General features: G+C 37.8%; 1 protein-coding gene across 1 annotated transcript in view; it reads right to left on the bottom strand.

Annotated features, from left to right (window-relative positions):
* Positions 1-1,487: 1,487 nt before the first annotated feature.
* The window catches only part of LOC103676246 (glutamate decarboxylase 1-like), a 44,283-nt gene continuing 28,231 nt past the window's right edge, over positions 1,488-17,539 (bottom strand). The window contains exons 9-16 of the mRNA XM_008705411.2: positions 16,958-17,012; positions 16,325-16,441; positions 15,103-15,167; positions 14,922-15,000; positions 10,810-10,959; positions 5,554-5,661; positions 3,624-3,713; positions 1,488-1,661 (exon numbers count right to left, since the gene is read on the bottom strand). Coding sequence (XP_008703633.2) covers positions 1,488-1,661; positions 3,624-3,713; positions 5,554-5,661; positions 10,810-10,959; positions 14,922-15,000; positions 15,103-15,167; positions 16,325-16,441; positions 16,958-17,012 — 838 coding nt within the window. The remainder of the gene's footprint in view (positions 1,662-3,623; positions 3,714-5,553; positions 5,662-10,809; positions 10,960-14,921; positions 15,001-15,102; positions 15,168-16,324; positions 16,442-16,957; positions 17,013-17,539) is intronic.

The raw sequence follows: 17,539 nt of genomic DNA on the forward strand, positions 1-17,539 counted from the left end.
CTTTGTCTATTGGGGGAAAGTAAAGAAGAAATTACATATACACTATGTTAAATTTTTTCCCTCTTTATATTTTTCTCTAGATTTAACCCTATATTTCCCTCCACTTTTCCCAGCGTGTGAAAGCAAGTTTTCAGTTTTCAGCTTCTTCTGAAGTTACAGAATCATTTGATTTTTTCCTATATTAAAAAAAATATCTTTTTATTTTTCCAGCTTGATTGTGATATAATTGACAAAATTGTAAGATATTCAAAGTGTACATCATGATGGCTTGATACGTGTATACGTTGTAAAAGAAAAAGCTGACACAATTTTAAAAAATATTTAAGAAAACTATTGTATTCTAACAAAAACCTGTAGCATGGGCATCTTTATTATTCCTGTTTCAGAGAAGAGCAAAGAGAACTGCTTAAAGTCAAGTGATTTGACCAACAGCTCACCTGGGGGGTAGTGAATGTTAATTGCAGCAAGGTATTTGGCAGCTTCTTGGTCATGCACACTTGAGAAGAAACCTACGTAGCTTCAAATTTAGGTTTCATTATTTATCAGCAGCATGATGTTAAGCACATTATTTAAACTCTTTAAATCTTCATCTTCTCATTCATGAAATGGAGATAATAAATCACTTAAATCACAGCATTAATAGAGAACTAAATGAGACTGTGCAAGCTGATATACAGTAAGTGCTCAATTAATGTTAGCTGTTACCATCTCCAAAGTGGAGCTGAAAACCGCTAATGATATCGACAATATGGAGCTGCCTGATTCCACTTTATAAAATGTGGCTGGGACGCTTCGGGAGAACTGTAGATGTCACTGCAGCTGATCTTTAGAGACATTAAAAATGGTGTTGTAGAAAAAAATGAATTAAAGTATTGCATAGAAACATGCTAGACCCACAGTCCCTTCTAAATAAAAAGGCAAGGCTCGAAAGGGAGATACGTCAGCCCCTGTCATTCCTGACTCTCTGCTCCAAAACACAGAATACTTTATTCATCTGATCTGTTTGAAGAAGAGAACCATGCGGTGTAGGGCTTTATTCTTTACGGGGACAGAATACTACCATGTGATACTGAATATGATTTCAACTCAGGAAGTCTTTTTTCAGTTAATCCCAACATGTAACTATATGCCAAGTTACTGAATGCCCACAGTGGAACTTCTTCCTTTACAAAAATAGTCTAACACAGGGATTTTTGTCTTTCTGACTCACTGGTGTACTCTGAACATACCAAGAAAAGTAGCCGAAATTTACAGATTTTCAATAATTTTGATCAAATTAATGAAAACAACAAATACATGAACGAACTTGAACTTATTTATCTTCAGTGAACCAGCTTCCCTTTCATCATCTTAGATAGCGAAGGATAAAAGAGAATCGTAAGTTCTAAAAGAGAGGGTACCACTTACAGTATTCCTCTCTTGTTACCTTCAGCAACAGATTTTTTTAAGTTGCTGTTCACACTTGTATTCAAGCTCATATTGAAGTCTCATAAATCCTTTCCAAGCCTTTCAATTTCATCAATAAGATAATCAACATCTGCTTGTCTTGTGGCAGGGTTAGAAAAAACCATTCGAAAAAAATTTACTTTGTCCCCACATGGCTGGAAGCTTATCATGGCTGTGCCTTCCTCCACCATCTGTGCTTTAATCTTCGGAGCAATCTGTGTGTAAATGTAAATATTATTAAAAGGTAATTTTACAAATATACGCTCTCCCACATTCGAGATGGCTATGTAACTATCATTAGTTTGAAGTAAATAGCAGGCAATTTAAAACTATCAGGGATAATTTTTAAGAAGAGGTTTCGTACAGGAAAAAAGAAATACACCCAGCATATTCATACTCTCGTTACTTCATGATTCACAATGACCAAATGCATAAAATAATATACATGTGCTAGAATGCATTAAGGAAGGTTGTATGACATTTTGCTTATATTTATATGGCAATTCAAATAGAAGTATCTGAGAAAGAGGTGAGAGGAAATAGGAAATGGAAAAATAGCATATTTTGGTATTACAACTTTCATTATTTGAATTATTGTACTCCATCTTGAGTTTTTCTACAAGGTCACTGTTTTGCAGCAAAACACAGTTTCTTTGTAAATTTCACAGAACCAAATTCCGTCTGTATAATGGTCCTGTATGGCTCTGCCAACGACAGCACACAGGTGAGACTGGATCACATTAGTACATTCTTGGGTTATTATTATAGGACAAAGTGTCACTGACGCTTGGGAAAGCCAGAGGAGGGCATTCTAGAACTCTTCAACCTGCTCCTCTTCTCGAAGCTTCTGCTTCTGCACGGTTCACTTTTAAAATGCTGCAGATGCTATCCATGGCTTAACTTCCCCATAAGTCTTATATAAAGAAGCCAATACATATGTATTTATCTCCTTTGTAGTTGGACATTTCATGTAGTGTCCTTCCCTATTTAATATTTTAGTTAATCAAGAAGATCATAAAATAATAGATATTCGTTACTGCCTGCAATATTTTAAGGAACTGTTTCATGGTCTTCCCCTTGCCTGCCATCCAGGAACATGGCCCTAAGAGGGGCAGCTGTCTGGTAAATGAGCTGTATATCCCTCAGGGGCCAGCTTACAAGTCTGTGTAAGTACGTGCCTCACTGCTCTCAGCTGGTAGTAGCTGCCCTCGTGGCAGACCACACTTACAGATTTAGAATAAACTATGAGAAGTTTCACTTAAAACTTGCCCCAAACCATAAAGTATTTAAACAAGTGGTAGTAGGAGAAGCAAAAAGCAAAACAAAACAATCTTTATTTTTGCTTAGGACTTACAAGCCCAGTGAAATTTTGATGATAGAAAAAGTTGAAGCTCTTCAACACTGATATCAGAGAGTCTGTGTTCGGCGTACGCTAGGGTACCTTACATTACCCAGCGTAAGTGGTTAGGATGTTGGCATAACTCAAAGTAAAATGTGTATTTGTGATGCGTGCTTAAGGTTAGTTAAGAACTTACAGTAGGTCTATGTGATAAATTACGTAAAACCGTGGTGATCCTCTTTATTTTAACATAGATCCTTAAGGTAAAGATGAAATATCCCCCTTCTTTGATATTCATTTGGACTTTTTTCAGTATTATTGTTCATTGTCCTCTAATAAAATCTCACATTCTTGCTCAGATGATCTTTTGATAAGTATTTCAAATTTTGTAACACTTCTCCAACTACCTCTTCTATTGCTGTTAGGAATTGTGATTATTTATATTCTTGTCTTCTCCCCTACTAATCTTTCTTAGCCAATTTAGGACTGGGATTCTATCTAATTCATTTTATACCTCTAACTCTTATTGGAACACCTGCTATGCATTAGTTGATGAACGGATTAGGCAAAGAGTAGGAAACTCAGCATATTGCATATTAAGCACTCAGTAAATATTTTCCAATTATATAAATTATGACTGGATTAATTTGCAAAATGACTGACACGTTGAGACTGAGCTCATCTCTAGAGAAGTATTAAATTAATGGCTTGGGACCACATGACCACCATGTATAAGCCAATCAAACTAACCAGACACATTATTTAAAAGGCAATATTAAAATTAAAAATCACACACACACACACACACACACACACACACACACACACATACATTTACCTTTTGGAGTTCCTGATCTCTTTCAAAACCTTTTGGGATACGTTTAAGTCTTGGTGGAAAATACCAGAAGCAGACATTGGTGAACTCAGGCTAAATCAAACATAAAAATTTTACAAGTATCCTTAAAACCTTGCCTAATTCCTTAGGTATTTCAGAGGTATTTTAATGAATTTCATTGTTAATTAATTTTAAAATGGTTATTTAAGGACCGAATATATGTCAGACATTAGACACAGAGACAACAGAAACGGTCGCTGTCCTCACAGAGTGCCCAGTCTGGCACAGGCTCTTGCTGTCTTTCTCGAAAACCTCTCCTACCACAATTCTTGATGATTTCCCTATCTGTGCAGGTCATTCTTGATGTGCTGTGATCTATCAGTTCCCTCAAAGATCTTCAGCCACCCATTCCATGACCATTCCTCAAAATATTTTAAGCAATAATGCTAGTTCCAGTTTCATATTTGAGAAAGGTCATTTGGGTTGAAATATGGACAATGGATTAGAGGAGAGAACAAGTGAAGAGAGAAGAATATCAGATATTAGAGGGGCGCCTGGGTGGCTCAGCGGTTAAGTGTCTGCCTTCGGCTCAGGGCGTGATCCCGGTGTTGTGGGATCGAGCCCCACATCAGGCTCCTCTGCTATGAGCCTGCTTCTTCCTCTCCCACTCCCTCTGCTTGTGTTCCCTCTCTCGCTGGCTGTCTCTATCTCTGTCTAATAAATAAATAAAATCTTTAAAAAAAGATATTAGAATAGTAGGCTATGATAGTAAGTCAGAGAAAATGGAGAGGACTTCGCTAAAGCAGTGGCTGTGGGTACAGATGGGAGGGTTATGTTTCCAGAATCTTCAACAGATTTTTAACAGATAATTAACCTCTGCTAGCCTTTCAAGATGAATTCAAGTTTTCTGGTTTCAGTGACTGGATGTCTTTCACATAGATAAAAAATGTAAGAGAACTTTCCTTAAATTTAAGTTCATTTTGGAGGGGAAAATAAACAAATAGAGGATGTATAATTGAAAACAAAGAGACTTTTGGGGGCCTGGGTGACTCAGTTGGTTAAGCGTCTGACTCTTTGATTTCATCTGAGGTCTTGATCTCTGGGTTGTGAGATCCAGCCCAATGTGGGGCTCCACACTGGGTGTGGAGCCTGCTTAAGATTCTCTCTCTTCCTCTGCCCCTTCCCCTCCTCTCTCTCTCTCTAAAAAAATAAATAAATAATAATAAATAAATATATACAATATATATAAAAATATAAATATAAAAAATTTAAAAATTTAAAAAACAGATTTCTTTACTTCTAGTTTCTACTTAAGATTGCAAGAGAGTCACAAAAATTAAGATAATAATGTAGTCAGAGGAAGACAATTTCGAAGACAGACAAAGCACATTTTTTTCCTAACAGTTGTTCTTATTAGCATGGCTTCATGCCATTGGATGGTTGAGTGGGCCTTGGAGAGGAAAATGGACATAATGCTGGCAAAAATCTCAATTTTTCATTAATATCTACTTAGTGGCTTAATAATTATCTACCAAAGATTATCATAATTTGAAGTCCACTTTCTCCTATGATCTACTGTCCAGAAACCCAGCTACATATTATAACATATAAGAAAAAAGCTAGAAACAATTAAATTACTCCTATTCTGTGCCAGAGAAATCAAAAAAGCAATTATAACCAAATAGTTTTGCCTTAAAAATGAAAATATTGAATATACTCATCAAATAAAAGTCTCTTGGACCCTTGACTTATGAGACATAAAATTTAAATGAAACCGGTTTTAAAATCTAAATGATTTGCATTTAGATAAGATAAAATATTTGTGATAATTGTTAAGTTTACTTTTTAAATTACCTCAGGTAAGATTCAGGTAAGAATACTCAGCAAACAAAGTATAAATCCATTGAAAAAAAAAAAAAAAAGACATCCTTACCTCTGCATCAAACACAAGCTTAAAGTTATCTTTTTTCTTCAAAATCTTATAGAAGTATGTTGCAAGTTCCATATATCTGTTGATCTGTGCCTCAAAGCCACGGGTTCCCTATAATAAAAAAATAACAAATAAAAAAATTCGATTCAAAAGTAAGTTCCTTTAAATTACATTGAAAAAGTTCCTGAAATTGATTAAAATTATTTAAATGTACTTATTTACATAAATAATGTGATCATTATCTTACTACTAGTAGGTATTCTCCATTATCACTTCATTTTATTTCCAGATCCTCATCCCACTCTGATCCCTACTGTCTGTGAACTTAAGGCCAATTACTTAGCCTTCCATACTTCAGTGCCTAAATCTACACGTTTGCTAAATATTTTGACATGTATTTTCATCTGTCTTGTATGTCAAGCAAATTCTTAAAAATGACATGTGATGTTATGAGGAGTGGGAGAAATACTACAAATAAAGCCCGTGGCATACTTGCCGGCAGAACGTATTTAAAAATTAACAACTGTTGAGCTTCTGCTACGTCACAGGCATGTAGTTCAGTACTTTATACACTTGGTTTAATGTACTTTTAGAAGAACCCTATAAGGTGGGCAACCGAGGCACAGAAGCATTGTCCAGTCTGTGTCTCCACCCACCTTCTTTCCCTTTTGGTGATTTCTGCTCATCTCGTGGTACTCAACACTATACAGGGAGTGACTCTCCCACAAATGTTTTCATCTAAGACCTTCTCTCTGAATCTCAGACTTATATATTCAACTGCTTATTCAAATCTCCACTGAGATGACTAATGAACATCTCAAAATGACATGTCCAAGACTCAACTCCTGATCTTTCTACACAAACTTATTTCTCCCACAGTCTTTCCATTGTCAATAATGTATCAGTCTGATCCTCTAGTTGCTAAAGCCCAAAACGTTAAGGCTCTCCCATCCTTGATCTTCTGCTTTTTCTCCTAGTTCACATCTAATATTTTGGTAAATTTCATTAGGTTTACTTTCAAAATGTAATTAAAACCTAATATATCTTAACCAGTCCACTGCCACTCTGCTGGCCCAGTCACTCTCTCCCTCATTACTGAAATTGCTTCCTAACTGATCTCTGTGTCTGTCCATACACCTATAACCCAAGTTGCGGGTACGCACTCACAGTTACTCTAGGCTTTACAGCCATATGAAGTGGTACTAGTGAATTCTCAACATGTAATCCTCTGTAATTAGAGCTGGCTTCCTGGGCATACGACCTGCGTGGTCACACAGGCTCTATACTCAGAAGGGTTTCGTGCTTAATTCTCTGCCATCGTTGTCTTGAAATTCTTTAAAATTTTGCCTTGGACTCCTGTTTGTAAGTAAAGTAAGTAAAGTGTCCCTAATGAGACAATGGATTATGCATGTGAGCCAAGGAGATACAGGCAACATCCGTGTCTTGCCACCCTATCCCCACACAGCATTTGCAATGCTCAATGAGCACAGAATTCCACTGGCCCTGTGATATGTGGGATCTCCGTGACCCTGAACACAAGTACAGGTGAACACAACTGAGCAAGCGTGGATGCTAAGAGCCCTAGGAGACCACACTTTATGCTCAAACCAGAATGTGTTCTCAACAGAATTTGTTTCCTTCACTCGTTATCCTTTTCAATGCCTTCAATGTCTTTCTCCACAGGAAGTATACATGTATATTTTGTGTGATATTTATAATATATATATTTTATATATACACATATATAATATATGTAAAAAATTTAATTACATGAATATGTGGTTAGAACCAACAACTCTCACAATTTTGAACATTCATTTGGAAAAGGTATTGTTAGTATTTGAAATGCTTAAGGGTAGGAATGATTCAATATCAGTGGACTGATTTCTTTGGTAACCACGTTATCATCTGATATTATGCCAGAAATTTTTCTTTGAGGGCAATCTGGTTCAGGGGAAGCTATAAATAGTTTAAAAGGGAAGGAGAAAAGCTTGCAGAAAAGTTAATAGAAATTTATTGATGAAGAATGTTCCTACTTTTGATTCTGAAGAAATGAGGCCAAGGATCATTGAAGTGACTACCATGGAGTTTACTACTCTCCAGGAATTTTCCACACAGAACTTTAGGTGGCATTTATGCATATTGACCTGGCATTTAAAAATATCAAGCAATGTGTCCATATTGCAAATGCATCTTTAAGCTCTGTGAAAAAAATCTACTAAGGTTGAATATTAAAGACAACGGCACTTCTAGTTTAAGCTTTATTGGCCCCTGTTAGCCCATGTTCTCCAAAAAGCAGACATCACGATGAGATTAAAGGTGACAGGATTTTAGTAGTGGAAGTAGCTGGGTGGAAGACAACAGTAAGAGCTGGTTAGGTTGCGAGAAGTATGTGAAGAAGTCGGACCCTAAGTGAAGGGGAAAGGGAGGGCTAAGTGGGGTGGAACTCCCCAGGCTACCATGAAGTCTGAGGAAAATTCAGAAAGGCCACTGGGGAGGCCTCACACCAAGTCAGCTGTCAGAAGAGCCTTAGGCCTCTTGGGAAGGGGAATGCCTTAGAATCCCTGACATGCTCAGTCACTGGCTGGGAGAAAACTTTGGGAAACAGCCCAGGGGCAAATGTAATTATGAATTTAAGAGAAGCAGATGGGGTTTTGGACAATTAAACTCCCTATAGCATTCTCATTGCCAAAACAGATTCCTCTTATGAATCCAAAACCAGTCCAACCCATGTAGAAAAATCCATGTAAAAGGAAGATTTCGGGTTATATTTGCTTTTGCATATATAGTCAATGTTTGTAGCATCTTCTATTATTATATGATTTTCTCCTTATTTTTATAACCTATCACAGTATTTTATGTAATTGATTTTATTTGTAAGAAATATGAATTTCATTAACAATGGCTCATCTTTCTACCATCAGTGAAGTATTCATTGTGTAATTAGAGCAAAGGAGGACAAAACAGAATTTTTCAAACTTGCAGGTCAACTCCTCCCTTTCAAACCTGCCACGGATATTTCCTGAACTTGATTTCCAGTGTGAGACGTGTTTTTTTAATTGGAAAAGCATTTCCATTCCAGTGTATACTGAGTTTTTATGTAATCATCTATGCCCATTGAAAGAGTAATAACATCTTTCTTACCTCCCCAGGAGTGAAGTGATTTCTTTCTGGGTTGGAATGGGATAGAGACTTCCTTTTCTCCACCGAAAGAAGATTCTTTAGCATTCAGGTGTAAACATGAGCTCTCTCTCCTTCCCTCCCTCTCTCTCAGAGTGGATGTGCCAGCTCATGTACAAGGTTGCCCAATTGCAGGGTCCCTCTCCTGTGGTAGAAATCTCCTTTGCACACATAGGGTGATGTGACATGGCGTCACCATGTTGCCTTGAGGGGGAACCAGGGTATGGGAAACTGACACTGAGATATTCTCTAAATAAATAGTTGATCTTCCTCTGATTCAAAAACCTTATGTTTACAGGAAGGATGAAGTACGTAAATATAGATACTAAATATTCATTGGTCACATCTGTTTTATAAAAGGCCAAACAAGGTGGCCCAAGTACACAATTCTCTGATGGTCTGGCTTAATCGAGGCCAAACATATTGTGTTTATCTGTACCTTTCGAACTTCAGGTCATAGGCCATTAGCGGGTAATAGAACCAGTTAAGCGGGTCATACCAGCTTTTCTTTCAAAGAGAAAGAGTAGAATAGAAAATATTAGAGAATTTCATTTTTTTAGTCTTTTTTTTAATGTTTTTTTTATTACATTATGTTAGTCACCATACAGTACATCCCTGGTTTCTGATGCAAGGTTCGATGATTCGTTAGTTGCGTATAACATAGAGAATTTCATATAGAGAATTTCATATTAGAAGGTGTTTTCCTGAAACTTTTGTTTTAATTATGTGTGTGTGTGTATGTATTATTGGGCCACAACATAAAATGTATTTCTTATTGTGGATTGCATTAAAAAGGTTACATGCCACTCCTTTATTGTATAAAAGAATAGATGAACTGTATGATCCTTTTCATAATCCCCTATACATATGATTTCTTTTATCAATGTTTTGATACAGATTGAGCACATGCGAGTTCAAGGATGAACCTGTAGTATCTAGGTGTATATAGTCATTTAAGGTAAGTCAAGGCATATGCCGTGGCTGACAGCTAAGCTTTGGCAGAACTAGCAACCTCTTACAGAATCCAGGAGGTCCATGAGAGTATCTACCTAAATAAAATCTATACAGAATGAGACCGAGGGATATCTGGATTATTGGTGTCTGAGAGATCTACACAAAATTTTGAGCTTTGTGTTTGCAAAAATTTGAACTTGGAATATTTTTTAAAGCAAGTTTAACAAAATTTCCTGGATATTTAAAAATCTTCAGGAAAAGAACTTAGAGAGTGCCTATCTTTGAACAGCGAAAATTATCAGTGAAACTCCAAGATGAACTGATGGCTGACTGTCTTCCTGAGTAAGTGATATTCTTGTAACAGAGTGTTGACTCTGTATCAGGTTGTTGCTGGGTGACTCCATGAAAAGTGATGTCTCTGGTTTTGTGGTAACAGATTTTTAACAACAACAGCAACGAAAAAGACTTCAAATTATATAGCAGGGTCGGTAATACATTACAGATAGTGTTAGTTCATGTCAACGCTTTCATCTGCACAGAACCCAATGCTCATCTTTCTATAGAGGACTGGGAATGGAGTGATAGAGACAGTTTCTCAAAGCACACCAATTATTTAAGTTAAAACTTACAAATAAGGGGCAGGCGAAGGGTACAGAACTTGTCCTGCTGTTGTCATATCTTTGGGGAGACCATCTGCTGCCCTTGAGCCCAAGGTAGATTGCACGTCCATGTGATACATAAGGGTGCACGTCTGAGAATCTACACTGACTTCAAGTCTACTTGGCTATTAACAATTCCAATGAGTAGGAGGGAAAAAAACAGTTTTTTAAAAAGTTGCAGACAAGTTTATATTCTTAACAGATTTTTATTCCTACAGTTTGGTAGAGTAAATAGTAGCGGTGGAACATGCCAAATTTTTTTCCACCTCAGCTGGAATCTAGACCTGAGAAGCCAGGCTTGTCATCGGTAATTAGAAATATTGCGGTTTTCTTGAGAGATGTTTAGGAAAATAATGAGACTAAAACTTTGGAAAAGACACCCAAATAGAACTCTAAAAAAAATGGAATAGTCTATACTCTTTACCCAAATGAAGAGGACCTAATAAAAGGGACGGCAAATTCCTACCTTTGCTTTCCACATTAACCAGAGCTTAAAGATATCAACATGTCGGCCACACTGAATAGTTTTATCCCCAGTGTCAAAGTCCACATTGTAGGGTTTATCTGGCTGGAAAAGATATCCAGCTCGCATCTGGTTACATGCTTCCAGAAGACCCTAAAGAAGGAATAATATATCTACATGCAGGTTATATACATTTCAATAAGAAACCACCATTATTTATTTCAATTAACTCAGCATTTCTACTTTACATGCACTTTTTTTTGGTTACCTTCATTTATGTTATTTTTTAAAATTTTATGAAGTTTTGTATTTTAATTCCGGTATAGTTAACATACAGCGGTATATTAGTTTTGGGTGTACAATCTAGTGATTCAGCAATTCTGTATGTGACTCAGTACATGAACTTTTAAAGAGAATTTTGTTTATCTTATATAAAAAATAGGTTATTTTTCTAGGATTTTAGTATATCCAGTTGTTCTTTGAGTTTATCTGGAACAACAGATGGTGTCATTGGCTTAACACGATTTCTCTATTTTTCTTTAACTTTTCTCAAAGTCCTTGAAGTTTTGCTGCTCTTGCTACGACGTATTGAAGTTACTGAGAACTGAGGCCCTCGCTCACTTGAACTGAGCCATCCCATGAATCAGCCGTTTGGGTGCCAGGCAGCAAAGGGCTCTGAGAGTCACAGTAGGTAGAGAATAAAGTAATCCGTTCATTTAATTTTGTGCTTCTCCCATAAAAGGTGTCGAAAGAATGGAGAAACGTTTGCTTTGGATGGTTAAGAAGTAATCACTAGAGAAAAGAAATGTTTCCCGTCACCCAGTTACAGAGAGGCTTTTCTCGAAGGGTGTGTGCAGAGAGAGCACAACCAAGGCTAAATCCACGCGCGCTGACGAGTGCCGTTGACATTTGCACCAAGCAGAACTTTTGTACGAGAAGCAAATAACCATCTATTTATTATGTGTTTATTAGCAACTGGCCGCTTCACAAATGGCATCATCGGAGCGTCACAGAAAACTCACAGCGGAGGTACTCCTGTTGTATCGTTTCTGTAGACTGAGGAAGCAGATTAATATGTTAAGCAGTTTTCAAGCTCACGTAACCAGTGATCAATCTGGGATCTGACAGAAGGGCGGTTTGTCTTGGAGTTTGTGGAAACCCAACTTCAAAGGAAAAATCTCACACTGCTTTCTTTTTTAGGATAGATTTGTGGAGCTAGGCAAAGGGGCACAATGTGGTGGTAAGAACGGAAGTGTTTAGGGGAAAAGGAAAAGAAATGAGACCTTGAAAAGAGCGCCTTACATATCTACCCATATGTTAGGGGTCCTCTTTATACATGTAAGTATTTTCTTTTTAGTTTACTTCAAACTCCCTTTTAATGTTATGTTGGACAAGAGCTGGAGACTATCTGAAATACTTCAAAACGGTAGAGTCAGTATAGGTTTTATCTACTCTTCTCATGTGACGATTAAGCTCCCATTAGTCTATTGGCCCCAATCTGTCACCCGCTGTGCCGGGGCAGTGGATTTGTGGCGAGCAAGGGTGGAAAAGCTCTGCCCCCTGACTTACGACCTGGGCTGCTGGAGGTTGGGTGGGGTGGACACTAAACAAAATATGGCATATGTGAATGTGAAATTGTACCCAGGATAAATGCTATGAAGGAGTTTCACAGTGTTGGAATATTCTGCTCTAAGGATCCAGGATTTCACTTAGTCTGAAGGTCTAGGAAGGCTTCTGGGTAAAAGTCATTTTCGACTTCAGTAGGAGCTAAACTAGAAAGATGCTAGGGGAGGGTGTGGGAGACAAAGTGGAGTCAGACTCCTGCCAAGGTCATAGGGGATGAGCTGCATGACTCCTTGGAAGCAAGGGCAGGTCAAGGGATATCCAGGGCAGAAAGCAAAAGGAAGCACAAGATGAATGGGAGAGCCGACAAGGGTATGGGCTGTACCTCCCAGGCCCTGTAGGCCATGTCAGGGATTTAAATCCCCATCCTAAAAGCAATGAGAAGTCACTGAATGGGTTTCAATTTTTCATTATGAAAAAGCCGTTCTGGATGAAAGAGACTGACATGATTAGCACTTTCTTTCAAAAACACACGGCATTTCCTTTCCCTTAAACAATTAAAAAAAAGATTTAAAATTAGCTTAATTGTATTTTATGTACAGTTATAGCAAAATATATATACTTACATAGTGCCTATACGTGCCTTTTCAGCATCAGAAAATACATTCATTAAATACTGAATATACTTGGCTTTAACTGCTCATTAAGGCATGAGTCAAAATGGTCTAATGTGCAAACTTAGGCTTTCAGATGGTTTAATAGATAAGAATCAAATGTTCCTCTTAATTTAAGGCTACACCACAGCAGGCTTATTTTCCAGAGATGACCTTAAAAATAGTGAAAGCTTTAGTAGTTTGCGGATTCTGTTCTCCCTCCATTGACCATCCGTCTTTAGGAAAAGACAAAAAAGAAGTATAAAACAGGAAAACAAAAGCTTAACTTCTTTGAGGAACACATGATATGTGATAACAGAAAAAAAATGTACTATTTCAGCATAGTCAGTATGGGTAAAGAAATCAGGGAAGACTGCAAAACATTCATTTTTGAGTCCTAAACATAAAGGAATCAGAAATCTGAACGTTGAGGACAGACTTGTTAGCAACAGGAAGAGGGAACAAACTCAGAAGCTTCTTGGAGAAAACAAATGTAGTCAAACTATAATATCCGGGTATTGGACACACTGGGGTGGACAGGAAGGAGTAGCCTATTAACCTGCAGGCTTCAAATACAAGGCAGCTGCCCTTTTATTGATGGGATATTGAAGGAATATGGCTGCCATGTGGCCAACTCAACAGTCTGAAGCAGAGCTAAAAGTTCCAGCCTGCGTTGCTGAGAAAGGCCTAGGCTAAGAGAGAATAAAGACTCTTTCAGAAGAGACAAAGTGGGCATTGAGTACTCAAGAGTGAGTTTCTTAAATTCCACATATGAGTGAGATCATACGGTATTTATCTTTCTCTGACTTATTTTGCTTAAGCAAGATACCATCTAGCTCCACCCACGTTGTTGCAAATGACAAGATTTCATTCTTTTTTATGGCTGAGAGAGGGAGGCAAACCAAGAAACACGGTCTTAACTGTAGAGAACAAACTGACGGTTACCAGAGGGGAGGCGGGTTGAGGGGATGGGTGAAATAGGTGATGGGGATTAAGGAGGGCACTTGTGGTGAGCACCGGCTGCTGTAGGGAAGTGTTGCATCACTATATTGTACACCTGAAACTAGTATTTCACTGTATGTTCACCACACTGGAATATAAATACTATTTAAAAATACATTAAATTTGTAAAAAAAGAGTAAATGAGGAGTGCCAGTTAAGGCAGTTTGTAATAAGAACACAGACACTTTATTTTTACATCCAAACTCTTTGGATTGCTGATGAGTAAGAGAAAAAACAAAGCTATAAATGATACTGCATAAAATGCATTTGCATTTATGATAACGACATGGAGATAAGAATTCCTAGGTTGAACTTTATCATTGTCTCCCTCCTTGGAGGAGATCATGGGCTTATCTCCTTGTGTAGTGCTGCATTTACTATTGATGGAGACAAAATACACAAACGTAGAAGCAGATAATAATTTCATACAACCCATAAATTTGTGCTTTCTACGCTAAAAATATATTGCAGTCACTCACAGTTGTCTACGTTGAAAATGAGCGACATTTTTGGCCCTCCACTCTGAATGTAACAAATGGGCCAGTGGGCCAAATCTGATCCCTAAGAGACATTTTGTTTGTTCGTGGTGTTTTTTAAGAAGTGGGACATGAATGATGAGGTTTTCTATAGACCTCTCACTGCCCATTGCGTCATCCCAGATCTTACCCACACACTTCGTTATCACCTGTGCTTACAGTCATTTGGTTCTGTGACACCTCAATGACCTAGTGCTGCTACTTAAAGATCAAGGGGGAAAAACCAGTTTAGGAGGGCAAATTGTGCTGTACTGTGCTAATTCAATGAGGCCATCAGTATTTTGGTTTTAAACATTCACAATGAAGCTAGTCTTTACCAAGACATCCGTCATAGCACTACTTAAAAATAGAAATCATTTACTTTTTCCCGGATCAGGATGGCAGAGCACTGAAGGGGGACACCCATGAGTTTATGTGGATTCCAGGTCACAGAGTTCGCCCTGGGTGGTAAAACAGCTCCAATTAGTGCTCAGAGTTTAATGCAAGAGAAGAGAAGCCGAGGCAGATTGTTTTGCTCTCGCCAGTAACCGCGCAGGTCTCACCTCTCAATGCCACTGAGTTTATGGGCGTGGTTTCTGGACAGCAGCAATCCACCTCCCCAGGCTGCCTACGGCACAGAAGGTGTGTGTTCTTCTATTAATGCTTTCTTTTTAAATAGCATTGGCGACTTTTTCCCATGTTAAATTTATTTCAAAAGTTGATGAAGCTTTAATTGCGATGTTAGATAATTATAAACTTGGCTATCATTATACTACTTGTAAGAACAATGCATTTTAAAATTTCCTCCTACGAATTCTCATTGCCTATCCGTGACACAGTAAAGTTTTTAGGTTTCTAATTAATTCAAACAACTTCTGTATAATTTCCAGAGAAAGAAAAAAAAGTTGGCATCAAATTTGGCAATACCACAGAAAAATTAACATCTCTACCATATTGTATAACTTTAAATTTGTCTAACTCTTACCAAAGCTGAAGAAAGTTTTGCCCAAAGTCATCGTATTAAATTAAAAGCATCAAAAACTGTGATTTCCTTTATAGGTACTAATTTAAAAATGTTAATAGAGTAATAAGTTAAATCTTCTTTTGATTTAAAATCATGTTTAAGGGGCATCTGGGTGGCTCAGTTGGTTAAGCACCCAACTCTTGATTTTGGCTCAGGTCATGATCTCAGGGTCCTGCGATTGAGCCCCACATCGGGCTCCACATTCAGCGTTGAGTCAGCTTGAGATTCTCTTCCTCTCCCTCCGTCCCTGCCCCTGCTCACACAAGAGTGCTCTCTCTCTCAAATAAATAAAAATAAATAAATAAAATCAGGTTTAACTATTTCTTCAAACTGATTTTCTAAATTGTTGGTTGAAGAGAGGTTTTTGTAAAACAATCGATACATTTGTAGTTCTTTCCAGGCTAAGATATTAAGTCTATTTTATTCATTACAAAAATTAGTTTCCAGGGGCGCCTGGGTAGCGCAGTTGTTAAGCGTCTGCCTTCGGCTCAGGGAGTGATCCTGGCGTTCCGGGATCGAGTCCCACATCGGGCTCCTCCGCTATGAGCCTGCTTCTTCCTCTCTCACTCCCCTGCTGTGTTCCCTCTCTCGCTGGCTGTCTCTCTGTCACATAAATAAATAAATAAAATCTTTTAAAAAAAATCAGTTTCCAGAGAAACTTTACTCTGGCCTACAATGCCAATGAAGTGGTTCTAAGGACGGCTCATAGGACACATTTTTTAAAAGGGAAGTTATGAGTCAGACGAAAGGAGGTGACTTACGTCCACGTGCATCCAGAGTCTGTGTGTCTCACAAATATCGGCGATGGCGTGGAGAGGGTCGAAGGCCCCGAACACTGTGGTGCCGGCTGTGGCTGTGACACAGAAAGGAGTCTGGCCCTGGGGATGACACAAGCTGAGACGTGAGAACAGCCTTGGGAGGCGCACGGAAATAGTCCTGTCACTTCACCACTGCACTCCTGGGCATCAGGAAGCTGGATGACTTGGACACGAACACTAAGTACCTAATAATTTCAAATATTCTGAGGTACCTCCAGGACTGGAGGAAGTAGTGTAACCATAAGAGGAACTCATATCACTGCCTCTGAGTTTCAGTTATTACATTTCTCTCCAAATTTATTTTTGTAAAATAACACCAGAAAAATGGAGATGACCAAATTCCTTTATGTAGTCCATGTCCTGATAACTTTTCATGGGATATCTGACAGAAAATTATGAGAGAAATACTGCAATGTTAACTTAATTATTTCACTTTAATTTTATAAGGAATTTCCCACATTTAGGGATTATTTTATTTCTCTTTGCAATTACCTTACCAGTTGTTTTCCACTAATGAAAATAGGTAAAGAAAACAAAAATGAATTTACATGTTAAGTATGGAGCTATAGAACATACCTTTGTTTTAGCTTGTAATATGTTTTTCTCTAACTCAGCTGGAATCATCTTTCCCCTTAAAAATACAAATACACATTGATTTTTTATGAGCATTCGAATACACATACCAATTCTACCAATGAGAAGTTTAAAAAAAAATAGTTTTTAGTGTCTCCCAAAGGCATTTGTATGTCTGTAAACAGATACTGGGTAAACATTCAGTTCCCAAGAACTAATAGTAAGTATCATGTTGAATTAAAGAATGTTTAGTGTGCTATTCAGTCATCTTAAAATTTGCATTACTTGCACTTTCTAAGAAAGACACAGAATGATAATTTTTCTTTCTTTCAAGTGATTAAACTTCAATTTATGTTATTTTATTTTTTAAAGATATTTATTTATTTATCTATTTATTTATTTGTTTATTTATCAGAGAGAGAGAGCACACAAGCAGGGGGAACGGTAGGCAGAGGGAGAAGCAGGCTCCCCACTGAGCAGGAAGACCGATGTGGGGCTCGATCCCAGGATCCTGGGATCATGACCTGAACCGAAGGTAGATAGATGATTAACTGACTGAGCCACCCAGGTGTCCCTAAACTTCAA

Source organism: Ursus maritimus, unplaced genomic scaffold, assembly GCF_017311325.1.
Source record: "Ursus maritimus isolate PB19 unplaced genomic scaffold, ASM1731132v1 scaffold_18, whole genome shotgun sequence".
Taxonomy (NCBI): domain Eukaryota; kingdom Metazoa; phylum Chordata; class Mammalia; order Carnivora; family Ursidae; genus Ursus; species Ursus maritimus.